Raw genomic sequence first — 14,941 nt, 5'->3', positions numbered from 1 at the left:
TCTCATACTTACATCATATGGTATATGGAAATAACATTACATACGTATCATAATTGAGCAAACATCATGTGCTTAATCCCATGTAGTGTACATCTATGCCATCTCATAAACTCATGGGTGGGAATATTATCCTCCACCATAACATCATATAGCATCTTAAGCATAGATTCATGCCTATCTCATGCAATATATGGATACAGCCTCACATACATATCACAAATTAACATACTTCATGCAATCTATACATATCTCATTAAAGTAGTGGCTCGGTTCAAAACAATTGAAACGACTTGTTTTTCCTTGTTGAAAACTAATACATAATGTGTGTGTGTGTGTGTATAAATTTGAAAACTTTTTCAAAACTTGGGTTTAGTCACAAACATATTTTCACCTTTAAGAATAGTAACAAAAATCATGTCAACCAAATAACTCATCAAATCATGTTTTTAGCTTTACATATTAAAATAATTTAAAAGTGATGTATCCACTCACCTTTCTAGAGCATATCGAACCTTTTCTCAGCTTTCGACAAGTATTTAGTTTTTTCAAAAATACCAACTTTCTCTATCGTGCTTAGAAACATTTAAATGAGTATCAATGATGTTCCTAGCATCGTAAATCATATTTTAAGCATAATCTTGAGCATGAATCATCATCTAATTTAATTAGATCTTTATTTAAACGTACTGCTTATATGCCAACCATAGTCTAGTCTCAAGAACTTATTTTTTTTAAAGAAAACTCTACCTTGGTAAGCTCCCTAAGCTAGAAAATTATTGAAACCTAACAACAAAGGTTAAAAATCACAACTTTAGGATTTAACTAAAACTTTGGAGTAAAACCCATAAACTTAACTACCGAAAAATCATTTCTTTACCTCAAAAAATGTTGAAAAACAAGTTTAAACGGTTGAAATCAAGTTGTTCTTCAAGAAAAATGATTTTGAAGCTTGAAAGAAAGTTGAAAGAGTTGAGATGGTGGCAAAAGAAAGGTTTGGCGGTTCAAGAATGTAGGAAACCATCAGATCTCGAAATTGGTGACCTATTCATAGTGTATGGGGTGAAATGACAAGTTTAATTCTTATTTTTTTCAAGTCTGGCATTGAAGTATCGATACCTTTATGTCTTGACATTTTTTGAAACAAAATGGCTTTGTTTAAGGTTTCTCGACTCAAGTCTCCAGACTTCTAATGGAAGTTTCAATTAGATTTGACAATTTTGGACATGACACAGTAAGATACGGGTTAACTAGGTTTGGGTTTAGTCTTAACATATTTCGTGTTTAGCATTAGTTGAAAGTGCAATTGAATATGAGAAAGTAACTTTCAGGAAGAGGTAGGTTTTTTCATATAAGATGTTGTGCTCATATACTTAATTTGATTGTGCAAGATGGTTTGAATGAGTTGATAATGCTGTCCAAAAAGTAAAGGAAAGTATTAAGTATGTGAAAGGTTCTTAAAAGAGAAAACAAAAGAGTGTGCAAACCTAGTGAATTTGAATGCAAAAATAGACTTAAAACAAGATGTTCCAACTAGATGGAACTCTATATTTCACATGCTTGAAAGTGCACTTTATTTTCGCTTAGCTTTTTCTCATTTGAAAATTAGTAATTCAAATTTTAAGCATTCTCCATCTAGAGATGAGTGGGATAGAATTGAAAAACTTAGCAAGTTCTTAAGTGTTTTTTATGAGATTAATTGTGTGTTTTCTGAAACAAAGTATCCCACAACCGACTTGTACTTTCCTTTGATATTCATGGCACACATGACCTTGCAAGAACATATGAGTGGAGATGATGTGCATTTGAAAAATAAGGTTACTCAAATGTTTGTTAAGTTTGAGAAGTATTGGTCTGAATTTAGTTTGATTTTAGCTATAGCAGTGATATTTGATCCTCGATACAAGATTCAATTTGTGAACTGGAGTTATACAAAGCTTTATGGGAGTAATTCAGCTGAATTTAAAAAGGTTAAAGATCATTTATTTACTATTTATGATGAATATGCTGTCAAGGTTTCTAATACTCCATCTTCTTTAAATGACACACCTTTTGATGGGAGAAAGGTGCAAAAGGGAAAAAAGGAGTTCTTAAAGGTATTTTTTTTATTTTTGAAGTATTATTTGTTATTAAAATTTAATTTTCTTTTGTTATTTTTTATTTTAATTTTTTTAATTGTTTTGTTTTTATTAATTAGGAGTTTGACAATTTTCTACGGGAGTTTGAGGCTGCCAAGAACAAATCTCAACTAAAATAATATTTGGATAAACAAAGGATTGAAACGACAATTGAATTGGATATTTTACAATTTTGGAACACAAATTAGTGTCGTTATCCTGAAGTTTTTGCCGTGGCTCGAGATATCTTAGCTATTCTTATATCGACAGTGGCTTTCGAGTTTGCTTTTAGTGTTGGTGGTAAAGTTCTTGATTAATATCGGAGCTCACTTAAACTAGATGTTGTGGACACAATTTTATGTTGTAAGGATGGGTTATTTAGGGAACTTGGTAATATATTTTTTTATTTATTTTTTATTATGTTTCTTGTGTTTAAATGCATGATTAGAGTAAGTTTGATTTATTTAAGTGTTTTTAATAAATATTTTATTTATATTGTAGCATATGTAGAAATAAATATGAACAATCTTAACACCGATGTCATGAATTTGGATATTAGTAAGGAAGAAATGTCATCAGCCGAATACTTTAATACTATTGATGTCGATTAAACATCAATGAAAGGTAATGCTTTAAACTAAATTTTACATTTTATTTAACTTTTTCTATTTTGATCTAATTTTATTAATATATTGTTTTCATTTCATTATTAGGTTTTGTGACGCCGGATTGATGTGACATTGGTGAACGAGTTTTCGATTTTGGTTTGTTCATGATTGATGATGTGGTTAATGATAAGTATTTAATTATGATTGAAAATTATGGATGATTTTAGATATTATTAGTATTTGAAGGTTAGATGTTAATGATGGATTTTATCATATTATATGATAATGAATTTTATGTATGTTATTTATGTTAAATTTTATTATATTTGATGTTATTATTATTTTTGTTATAATTGTTTTTATAATTATAAATTTTAAATTTAATAATAAAACTATATTTAATTGTAAATATTTTTATTGAATCATGTTAATTGTGTTATTAATCGTGTCGTGTCGTATATTGACATGTTTAATAAACGTGTTAATCGTTTCATGTCGTATTACACGGTTATTAAACGTATACATGTATGTGTTTTAGATTTAAGATATGAATATTATTCGTGTCGTGTTCATGTTTAACTTTAACGTATTTCGTGTCTAATCGTGTCTAATTGTGTCTGACACGTTTAAGACATGAAAATACGAATTATCAGGTCTAATTTTTGATGCCTGCTTTTTTGGATAACAAGTCTCACTTCCTTCTTCTCATCAAGAAAGCCTCAATACTTCTTGGCTATAACTTGGCCCTAAAAATTATTTTTAAGGGAAAATCAAATCTCGTAATCCTTATTAGAAATCCAACTTTCCCAAAACTTATTTGAAAATATTTAGAAGATATTCTTAAAGCCTGTTTGGTCTGGTTTTTTTTTAACTTAAAAACTATTATAAAACTCTTATGAAAAATAATAGCTTTTAAAATTAAGGTAAATCTGTTTGATAAATTTAGTTTTATAAGTTCTTTTTTATAAAGAGTTGTTTGACACAATAATGTATATAAGTTCTAATTTTGATCAAAATTACTATAAAAGGTATTTAATAAATAATTTTCTATTAATCACAAATTTTTTTGTTCATAATGAAAAAAGAAGTTAANTATTTTTTTATTTATAAAAAGTATAAAAAGTATTTCTATATAACATAAAACTTATAATTAATAATAAATTATATAAAAATGAAAACAGATAATGTTTGAATTATTTTTAATAGATGAGGACATTTTTGAAATAAAAAAAATTCTCCTTAAAAAGATACATGTTTTTTTTTAAAAAAAAAAAAGAGAAAGCTCCTCTTTGGAGCTTTTTCTAAAGCTTTTTTTTAAAATTTATTCTTTAAAAAAAGCTGCTTATTTTTTTAAGAGTTTTTTCAAATTCTTATTTGACCTGGTTTTTGCTTTTAAGATGTGGATAAACTGAAAAAAAAAACCAAACCAAACAAACACTTAAGCTAAAAAGTGTTCAATGTTAAACCTTAGCTCACCAAGTTAAGTTAAAATTTTATCCTTAAATTAAAAGGTGGGAATTCACATAAAGGTATATTTCGTCTAAAATAAAAGTGCAAAGTTTTTATTGAACGCAATAGAAGAATAAGAGTTTATTTAAATTTTTTAAATAATTCAAGTGCTTTTTTAAATATTATGTCTATTATAATATTCTCTCTCTATCTCCATTATAATAAATTTAATTTTGATAATTATTTTTTTAAATATTATATAAAATTAAAATTTCAATAAATATGTTTTGAAAGTTAAATTCAATTTTTAAATTTTTAATTTTTAAAAACTTTTATAAACTTTATAATTTTATAAAAATAAAGATTAAATTTGAATTTTATTTTGATAAAAAAATCAATAAGAGACAAACAAAATGAGATGGAGAAAGTATAATATATGTTTGGAAAGCCAATTTTGTTGCATACTCAAATAGAGCTTAAATCGTGTCACATAAAATTTTTGTAATAAAATATTATTTTTTTCGAGCATATAAAATTTTTAATTTCACAATGCAATATAAATCCCATCTATTTCACAAATTCCATCCATTCCATCTCAAAATTAGGATCAAAAGCCTTCAAGATCGATAATTCCAAACACAGTATACAATTAATATAGCAAGAAATGTACTAGACCTTTTCCCCCATGGCTCTACGCTTAATAAAGGAAAGGATTCTCTTCATTGTTAAAAATAATGGTCATCTTCATTATTTAATTATAAATTGATACATATATTGCCATATAAATCCATGATCAAAAGTAATTCACATTATTATTTTTTTCCTTATCTTTTTATTCAATTTAAAATTATTAAAATTATTAAAATTGTAGTCATAAATTAATTTTAATACATCAATGCCTTTAAAATCAAGGATCTCCGCCAGTACCCGCTGTGGAGCTTGAACAAAGACATACAAGTTTCCGTTTTTTGCTTTCTTTTCTTTTCTGTAATGGCCTATTAAACAATAATCAGTACGGAAAGGTTACAAATACTAGTAGATATTTTGCAATTGTTTTATTATTTATTCTATAAAGAGTATTAGTTTATAATTGATATGGCCGTGGTCCTGCCACTAAGTTTTCTAGTCTCATGCCGATATCAAGAAATATACTACTAACATTAATATATACTACTTACGTAATCTGCAGTTACATTTAAATAAAGAAGGTTAAATATCCAAATAAACCTTTGAATTATATCAAAAAAATCAATTCAGTCCTTATCTTTTTATTACGTTCAAATAAATTTCTGAATTTCTATTTCGGATCAAATAAGTCCCTCTCTCTAACTATTGACTAACTTTCATTAATCAACAATACATGTGACATTTTTATACCATGTCATCTACCACGTGGTAGATTATGTAGTATTAAATATTGTTTATTAAGATTAAGTAAATGAGTAAAAAAGTAAACACACAAATCCTAATCAATAATATTTAATGTCACGTCATCTGTCACGTGATAGATGAAATGATATAAAAGTACCACATGTACCATTGACTAATGAAAGTTAGTTAACAGATAAATAGAGGGGCTTATTTGATAGAAAATAAAAGTTCAAAGATTATTTAAATATAATAAAAGAATAAGAGCTAAATTGATTTTTTTTACATAGTTTAAGGACTTATTTGGATTTTTAACCAATAAAAAAATAAAGGCAAGTGGAGGAGAGTGGATTTTGTGCTTTTGACTTCACTTTTATAAGTTCTTAATTAAGCTCTCCAAATAAAGAGGTTCTTCCGAATGTCTCATTACCAAGTCGGCTCCTCACCTGTTATGATTATTATTTACACTCGTTGAGTACTGCAAATGACCAAACCCCATGTAAATTTTTTTTTTGTGGTTTCGTGCTTTTTCCTTCATTAATTATACTTTTAAAAAAAAAATTATCTTCATTAATTGTGCTTAATGCTTAACAATACCAACTTGCATAATCAAATCATTAATGGTGATTATAAGAGATCATAGTTTCATCTATTACCTGCAAATTGATCTTAAATAGAGATGCTAATGGTTATTTTGTAATCGGGTACTTTGTATTACTCACTAGATTAAGGTACCATATAATTGGGATCAAATAGGATTTAAGTAGTAAAACTATCACTTGTCACAAGTTTGAGTAAGGTTTAAATAGTGGTTTTAGGATACTCATTATTCAAACTTTATTATAAATAATTATTTTTAATATTAAATTTTAGTTTTATATATATTATTTTTTATTTATAACTTCTTATAATTAGTGTAATACTTACTAAAACTCATTGATTGTTATAAATATGATTTTAAACTTTAATTTTTATGAACTAACTTTAATTTATCAATTTAATTTTCATTAATAATACACATAAAAAATTTTAAATTTATATTAATTAAATATTTAATGAGTAGTATCTAGAATATTCAGATAACAATTCAAAAATTTAATCGGATATTTACAAAGTTCGAGTTACCTATCAAATAATTGAATTCAGGTTAAGGTACTTAAAAAATAACAAGTACTCTAACCATTGACATCCCCAATATTAAAAAAAATAGTGAATTTGATCCTTATTAATTACCAAGTCCCGTTTTAAATGGTTCAACCAAACTAGAGAATTAAAATTAAAAAATGCACAAGTTATATGATTTTATAAGCTAAACAAATTCTCCCCTTCTTCTTCTTCCATTGAAATTGAGGTTTGGTAAAATTATTCAACTTCAAGATTTAGAAATAATTTTTACTTGTTGAGTTTGGTGATATATATTTTTTAAGTTATTTTTACATTTGATTTAGGATCCAAATAAATAAATTAAGGTTTTACTTTTATTTTAATTTAGGGTAAATGATAAAAATGGTAAAAGTATAATACACTTAATGAAGGATTTTCTGTTATAATTAGGGATCAAATCGACTCGCTGCCCACCTCATCTTTGTACAATGTTAACCAGCAAAAGAATTACTTCCTTTTAAACTACAAGGCATTCTGCTTCTGCATCACTTTTTCTCTCTCTTTTTCTCAACAAAAAGAAAATCTCCATATCAAATTCTTCACTCAACTCTTTCTTAGATTTCAGCAATACTCTTTTTCTTAAGGATTCAATAAAATTTTAGTCTGAATGCCTGCTAAATAACTAGAAAAGTAAGTGAAAGAGGTTTTGGAGAAAAGTGAAAATATTTTGGTTTTCAATTCTAATGGACAAAGAAGGAAGGGAGAAGAAGATGACGGAGTTAGAGAGAGATAGAAAACAGAAATAATAAATGAATGTTGTGAAAGAGTTGGAGAGACAAAAAAAAGAATTTTTATTTTTTACTTAATTCATTATTAAAATTTTTTAATATTTAAATTTAAATCTTTAAAAAAATTTAATTTTACTTATTAATGAGATGTAGTATTTTGTGAGCTGAGAATGTATAAAACTGTCATTGTAGAAAATATGACTCCAATATAAAGAAGAAAGAAACTGCCAATTTCTTCCCATGATGTACACTGTTTTAGGTGTTGAGAAGAGAGGAATCTCCAGCTAGGCAGTGAACCGCCTAAAGTAAAAGACGTCGAGGCCCTTGTGGTACTGGAATGCTGAACACAAAAACAATTTTTCTCCCGACACGTGTATGTCTTACTATTGTCTTACCATGCAAATTCCTATCATCATCTACAGATTACTTTTGTTCTTTAGAACAGATTATCATCTGTACTTAAATTTGCGCTTTTCCAGGTAAATGATTAAATACTTTCCTCATCCAAATCAGAACAAACCTAGGACCGTAACGTGTCGTCTTGCAGCGTTACAGCCTTTACATTTAGTAAAGTACAAATAATTTTCTTTTATGATCGGGAGTTGCTTGAGCGTTAAGTACGAACTAATATTGCAACAGGCGTAAGCCCTGTTCAGTGGACGATATAGGTAGTAGATTATTTTTAAAAATTTTATATCATTTTATTCTTTCTAATAAATCAAACATGCTATTAACAATATCCTGATTTAATTGAAAGACTCTCAAACATAGCATCATCATCATCTAAATTAAAACAATAATTAACTATATAATCAGCTACTATGTTACTTTCACTATGGATATGTACTAGATGAACTTCTCATTGTTTTGTAAAATATCTTTGATTGCACATATTAAATTCATAATCGCATAAAGACGTAATTTATCCACTAAAATCGATTGTACTCGTATTATTTTCAACTTGAACCATCGCTTTCTTAAACCCCGAATCTCAAGCCAGCCTAAGTTTGTAAAGCATTCCCCAACCACAACTCAACTCTATTGGCTGAACAGGTGTCCAATTTTGCTACAAAGCCAGCTTACCAATAACCCTCAAAATTGAGAATCACCCCCTATAGTAGCTTTGCCTATTGATTTCTTATACGATTTATCAAAATTTAAACTTACCCATCCAGCCAATGATGCGATGCAATCGATCCAATTAATACTTCTTATTTCCTTCGCATCTGAATTGTTACACCAACAAAATTTACAAGTGCTATTTTTTAGCAATCAAAGTAAAGTTATTGCTGCGCTTCCACAAATACCAAAATTGCAATCATAAATTAAATTTAATATACATCAATGCTTTTGAAATCAAGGATCTTTACCCGCTGTAGAGCTGAACAAAGACATACAAGTTTCCGCTTTTTCTTTCTCTTCTGTAAATGGCCTATTAATAATAATTAGTACGGAAAGGTTACCAAGTACTAGTAGATATTTTGCAATTGTTTTATTATTTATTCTAAAAAGAGTATTAGTTTATAATTGATATGGCCGCGGTCCAGCCACTATGTTTTCTTATCTCACGCTGATGTCAAGAAATATGACTGTTAACAATAACACTAATATTTAAATAAAGGCAAGTGGGGAGAGTGGATTTCGTGCCTTGGCTTCACTTTTATAAATTCTTAATTAAGCTCTCCAAATAAAAGGGTTCTTCCGAATGTCTCATCACCAAGTTGGCTCCTCGCCTGTTGTTATTATGCTTATTATTTTCACACGTTTAGTGCTGCAAATGGCCTGACCCCATGTATTTTTTTTCGTGGTTTCATGCTTTTTCCTTCATTTATTGTGCCTTTTTCTTGAAAAAAATTTATCTTTATTAATTGTGCTTAACGCTTTACAATACCAACTTGCATAATCAAATCATTAATGGTGATGACAAGAGATCAGCGTCCCATCTATCACTTGCAAATTGATCTTGAATAAAGATGTTAATGAGTATCTTATAAGCAGGTATTTTGTACTATTTATTATGATAGATAAGATTTAGGTACTATATAATTAGGTTCAAATAATATTCAAGTAGTAAAATTATTACTTGTCACGAATTGAGTTTGGGTAGAGTTTAAATAGTGGTTTTATGATACTCATTATCCAAGCTCGATTATAAATATTAAATTTTTTTTCTTCAATTTTTAATATTAAATTTTAGTTTTTTATATATTATTATTTTGTTTATAACTTTTTTATAGTTAGTATAATACTTACTAAAATTTATTAATTGTTATGAATATGATGTTAAACTTTAATTAATTTTTTATGAATTAACTGCAATTTATTAAATTAATTTTTATTAATAATATACATAAAGACAATTTTAAATTTATTTTAATTGGGTTTTTAATGGATAACGTCTAAAATATTCAGGTAAGAATTCAAAAATTTAACCGCGTATTTATAAAGTGCAAGCTGCTTATCAAAAAATCGGATTCAAGTTAAAGTACTTAAAAAATAATAAGTACTCTACCTGTTAAAATTCCTAATATTAAAAAAAATGATGAATTAGATCATTATTAATTACCTAGCCACGTTTTAAAGTAAATAATCATATATTAATAGGTTTGTACATGGTTCGACCAAACTAGAGAATTAAAATTAAAGACTGCACATGATTTTATAAGCTAAACAAACTTCAAATTGAAAATCGCACTTTAAAACAATATATTTGTATTATGGTGAAGTTGAAAGAAAATTATAGTTGAGTTTAAGGTATCATTATTAATCTAAAAGCACATTATAATATATAGTTGCAATGTATAAATAAATATTATCAAAATATACAACAGAGGATCAATTAGATATTGAAAAGGGGAAATAAAAGATAAATATAAAGGTTTATAGTTGATGCATTAACAGTTTTTATACAATGTTAGTTTACCAAATGCTGTCATCTCATTAATGAGTTAAAATTAAAAATCTTCAGAGACTTAAACTTAAATATTAAAAAGTTTTTAATAATTAATTAAAAAACAAAAAAAATCTCTCTAACTCCCTTACAATGTTTTTTTATTGTTATCTTTTTTATCGCTTCTAACTCTATCATCTTTTTCTCTTCTACTTCTTCCATTAAAATGAGGTTTGGCAAAATTGTTCAACATTTCAAAATAATTTTTACTTGTTGACTTTAATAATATATATTTTAAGTGATTTTTACATTTGATTTAGGGTTCAAATAAGTAAATCAACTTATTTGCTAATTTGAGTTCAACTCAAATTAAAAACTAAATCAAATAAATTTTAAAATTTTTTATTATTATAAATAAAAGAAAAAAATTATTTAATCTTTTTATATTATTTTATTTCAGCATAATGTAAGTTATTCATCTAAATTTGACTTTAGGTATAAATTTTTTTTTCAAGTTTTTTTTATAAAAGGAGAATTCAAACTTAATTTGTACAAAGAAGATAAATTAATATACATATTTTAGAATCAAATAATTAAGCAAGAAAATATTTATATATATTTTTTAACATCGTAAGTCTTTTACATTTAAATATATGGTTTATTACTAAGTATATCTATAATTTATTTAAAGGATTTGTATTTTTCAATTTAGTCTCTCAAAATCTCAATCTTATTCAATTTAGTTCATCTATTATATATTTTTGTTCAATTTAGTCACTATGACATGACATCAATTTTTTTGATCTATCACATGGCACTGACATTAGCATTGCCCACATCATCATATTAGTGTCACTTGGCATTACCATATCATCATGTCGATGCCACATGGCACACCACATCAACATGTCTATGCCACATAATCAAAATGACCACGTTAGCACTGATATCATTTCTTTTAACGATAAAATCGAGTGCCATTAGAAAGATGGACTAAATTAAAATAATTATCAAAATTAATAAACTAAATTACTTCGATTTTAAATACAAAAACTAAATTGAACAAAATGTATAAGTACAGAACTTGATAGATATTTTGACTTAATAAAAATGATAAAAGAATTATACTATTACAACTTAATGGAGGATTCTTCTATTATAGTGAAGGGTCAAATCAGCCTGCTGCTCACTTGATCTAGTTATAATGGTAACTAATAAAAGAATTACTTACTTGTTGAGTTATAAGGCATTTTGGTTCTACAGTACTTTTTCTCAACAAAAAGAATATCTTCATATCAAAATTCTTCACTCAACTCTTTCTTAGATTTCAATAGCACTCTCTTTATTAGGGATTTAGCAAGATTTTAATTTGGATGCCTAGCGAAGAACAAAAAAAGAATATGGAAGAGGTTTTGAGAAAAATTGAAAATATTTTAATTTTTAATTTTAATGGAAAAAGGAGAGAAGAAGATGATGGAATTAGAAAAAAAAAAAGAAAAATAATAAATGAATGATGTTAGAGAGTTGAACCAAAAATAATTTTTTATTTAATTAATTATATAAAGTTTTAATATTTAAATTTAAAATTTTAAAAAATCAATTTTATTTATAAAATGTCAACATTTGATGAGTATCAGTGCATCACTGCCGAATTCATCGCATGATGTACTGTGTAAGGTGTTGAGAAAGAGGAATGTCCAGCTAGGCAGTGAACCGCCAAAGGTAAAAGACGTCGAGGCTTAGTGTGACAGGAATGCCGGGTACAAAAACAATTTTCCTCCCGACACGTGTATGTCTTATTATTGTCTTACCATGCAACTTCCTATCATCATCTGCCACGTATCTATTTGACAGATTACTTTTGTTCTTTATAACAGATTATCATCTGTACTTAAAATTTGTGCTTTGGCAAGTAAATAATTAAATACTACTATATGCAATTGCTTTTACCTTCCTCATCCAAATCAGAACAAACTTAATACGCTAACGTGTCGTGTTACAGCGTTATAGCCTTTACATTTAGCAAATGGCAAACATTCTTCTTTTATGGTCGGGATTTGCTTAAGCGTTAAGTACGAACTAATGTTGCCACAGGCGCAAGCTCTGTTCAGTGGACCATATACGGAGTTGATTATTTAAGTGATTATTTAAATTACCCAAAAAATAAATAAAAGAAAGAAAGAAATTGAACTCTATAACTACCTAAAACTTTGTTTCCAGAACATTGTAGAATGTTCTACTTAAAAACTAAATATTTGGAAGTGACGCGGTCCTTATTTCTTGGCATTCGCGAGGTTCTGTATGGCTTTTTTGATAATAGAAGTTGGAGTATAGTTTATCTCGAAACTAATAAAATAATGAATTGTTTGCTTTATTTTGGGATTAAAAAAGAGCAACTTGCATGATACTGTTTCCAAACAGAGTTGCTCACTTGTCGTAGCTGGTGAGCGCCTGCTTGTCGCCTTCACCATAGTCGAGAAATGTGAAACGTGTCGCGTTCATGCATGCCACGGTGTCCACTATATTTATTTTTGGGTCTGTCATTCTGCCTCATCTAGACCATCGAGAAGCCAACCTCGAAAACTGTCCTGATAGTAGTAATCAGTAAAAACGGAATCACGGATTATTACTAAACAAGATGAGATTACGTATTCATTTCGTTATAGTGATGTAGTTGGTCAACTAAATTTTTTTTCAGTAATCATAAGTGGTAATAATAGAAATTCATCACTAATATTTAAACAAAGTTACTACAATAAAACAACAATTACTAATGAATAAAACGAAGTCATATTAGTTTGTTAATTAAAAAAAGTACAAGGCAAAATTTAAGTAAGCAACACCAATAATATTCATCAATTTTCTTAATCCTTATTATTTTGAAATCATATTAAGTTGTTTTTTTTTTATTTTTTTAGTAGAAGGAGGAAGCAGGCAAAAAAGTACAGGTAATGCTTAGCTTTTTTTCCACCTGAAACTCAAGCGTTGGTAGGGAGTGCAAAGACTAAATCCTTCCAACAATTAGATATAACAAAATTGACCTTTTTGTATTTGATTTGAACGTCATAATCACCACAACCACATATTTTCCCTCAATTTATTTCTTTAATCAATAAATAAATATATTTTTTCAAGTTGAGAGATAGATCAAAAAGAAGAAAAAAAAAGCCCCGACGTCCATTATGCATCTTTTCTCAATTGTCATTCCATTAGCCCATGCTATTAAGTTACACCCTACCAACCAAAACACATCAATACACCCAAAGACCAAAACAGTAAAATCTTACATAATTTGCGAGATTTTTTATCTTAATCTAGTAGTGATCTCCGATTGATTGAGACCCCAGTTATAAATGGGATCAGATCCAATCAGACTTTAAATTACCATAGAATCCATTATTTTTTAAAAATAAAAAATATATATACAAAAATGGGTCCCCCACCATGCCTGCACCATACCGTCCTTACCCTTGAAGTTCCAGAACTTTCTAAGGACCACATAGAATCTCTCATACTCGCGAAATGAAGAAACAGATACGATCAAAAGAAAGGAAAAGGTTTATTTAATTGATTATTTATTTAAATCATCTTCTAATTTCACCAAAAAAAAAGAATTAACAAAATAATGAGTTCCATTTTATAGATCTAGAACTTTCTAAATGATTATTATAAAGAAATCCCCAATATTTTTCTTTTAAACCCTTTATACATCTGCTTTCGTGGCTTCTATATATACGGGCGTGACAAAACTACCAAACTCTACCATAACGGCATAAACGACCTTCCCAAAGAAGAAACCTCTCCACCAAAAAAAAAAAAAAGAAAATTCTAAAGCATTAGTTTGTCCTCCTCTTGCTTTTGTCTAATTTTCTGTTTCACTTTCAATCTATAGTTGTACTGATTCTCTTTAGATTCAGCTTCAATTTTTTCTCTTATTTTTTTGGTAGATTTTACATCTTTGAGTCCGTAGCTTGGAGTATATGAAGTTTCCCCTGTTTCCTTTCTTCTCTGCCTTTTATCCTTTTCTGCGTTTGATCAAAACAAATCTTCAGCATTAAACTTAGAAATTGTCAAAGCAAGAAATTGAATTCTATAAAGAATCGAATCAAATAGTATCCGTATCCTGGAAGAAAAAGTCCTGCAGAGTTTTTGAACCATGAATCCATATTTTTCGGTAAAGGAAGAGTACCCGAGTTCAAGTTATTCACAGCCCGAAGATGACCCGCCAATGATGCTGCCGCCGCAGCCGATGGAGGGTCTCAACGATCCAGGGCCACCTCCATTCCTTACTAAAACCTTTGACATGGTGGATGATCCTGATACTAATTATATAGTTTGTTGGAGCAGAGGAGGCAGCAGCTTTGTTGTATGGGATCCTCACTCTTTCTCCACTAATCTTCTCCCTAGATATTTCAAGCACAATAATTTCTCTAGTTTTGTTAGGCAGCTCAATACTTATGTAAGTGTTCTTATCTCTTAAGTTCCGTTTTCAATTTTGATGTTCCCTTTCCCGATTTTTACTTCTCTCCAAATATTAGTACATTTCAGAAAAATTAAAACGGGGTATTTGGAAAGTCTGGTAATGATTTTGAGAAACATGTTCTTTTTTTTTTTTTTTTT

The 14,941-nt window shown here is 28.0% G+C and overlaps 1 protein-coding gene across 4 annotated transcripts in view; it reads left to right on the top strand.

Moving 5' to 3' along the window:
* The window catches only part of LOC18613278 (heat stress transcription factor A-6b), a 3,592-nt gene continuing 2,689 nt past the window's right edge, over positions 14,039-14,941 (top strand). For all 4 annotated transcript variants that reach the window (XM_007050421.2, XM_007050423.2, XM_007050422.2 and 1 more), the window contains exon 1: positions 14,039-14,780. In XM_007050421.2, the coding sequence (XP_007050483.2) occupies positions 14,478-14,780 (303 nt within the window). In that variant the 5' untranslated portion in view covers positions 14,039-14,477. The remainder of the gene's footprint in view (positions 14,781-14,941) is intronic.

This window comes from Theobroma cacao, chromosome 1 (assembly GCF_000208745.1).
Source record: "Theobroma cacao cultivar B97-61/B2 chromosome 1, Criollo_cocoa_genome_V2, whole genome shotgun sequence".
Lineage (NCBI taxonomy): Eukaryota > Viridiplantae > Streptophyta > Magnoliopsida > Malvales > Malvaceae > Theobroma > Theobroma cacao.
Note: the sequence above shows the minus strand (reverse complement) of the source record. Positions and strands in the feature narration are given on the sequence as shown.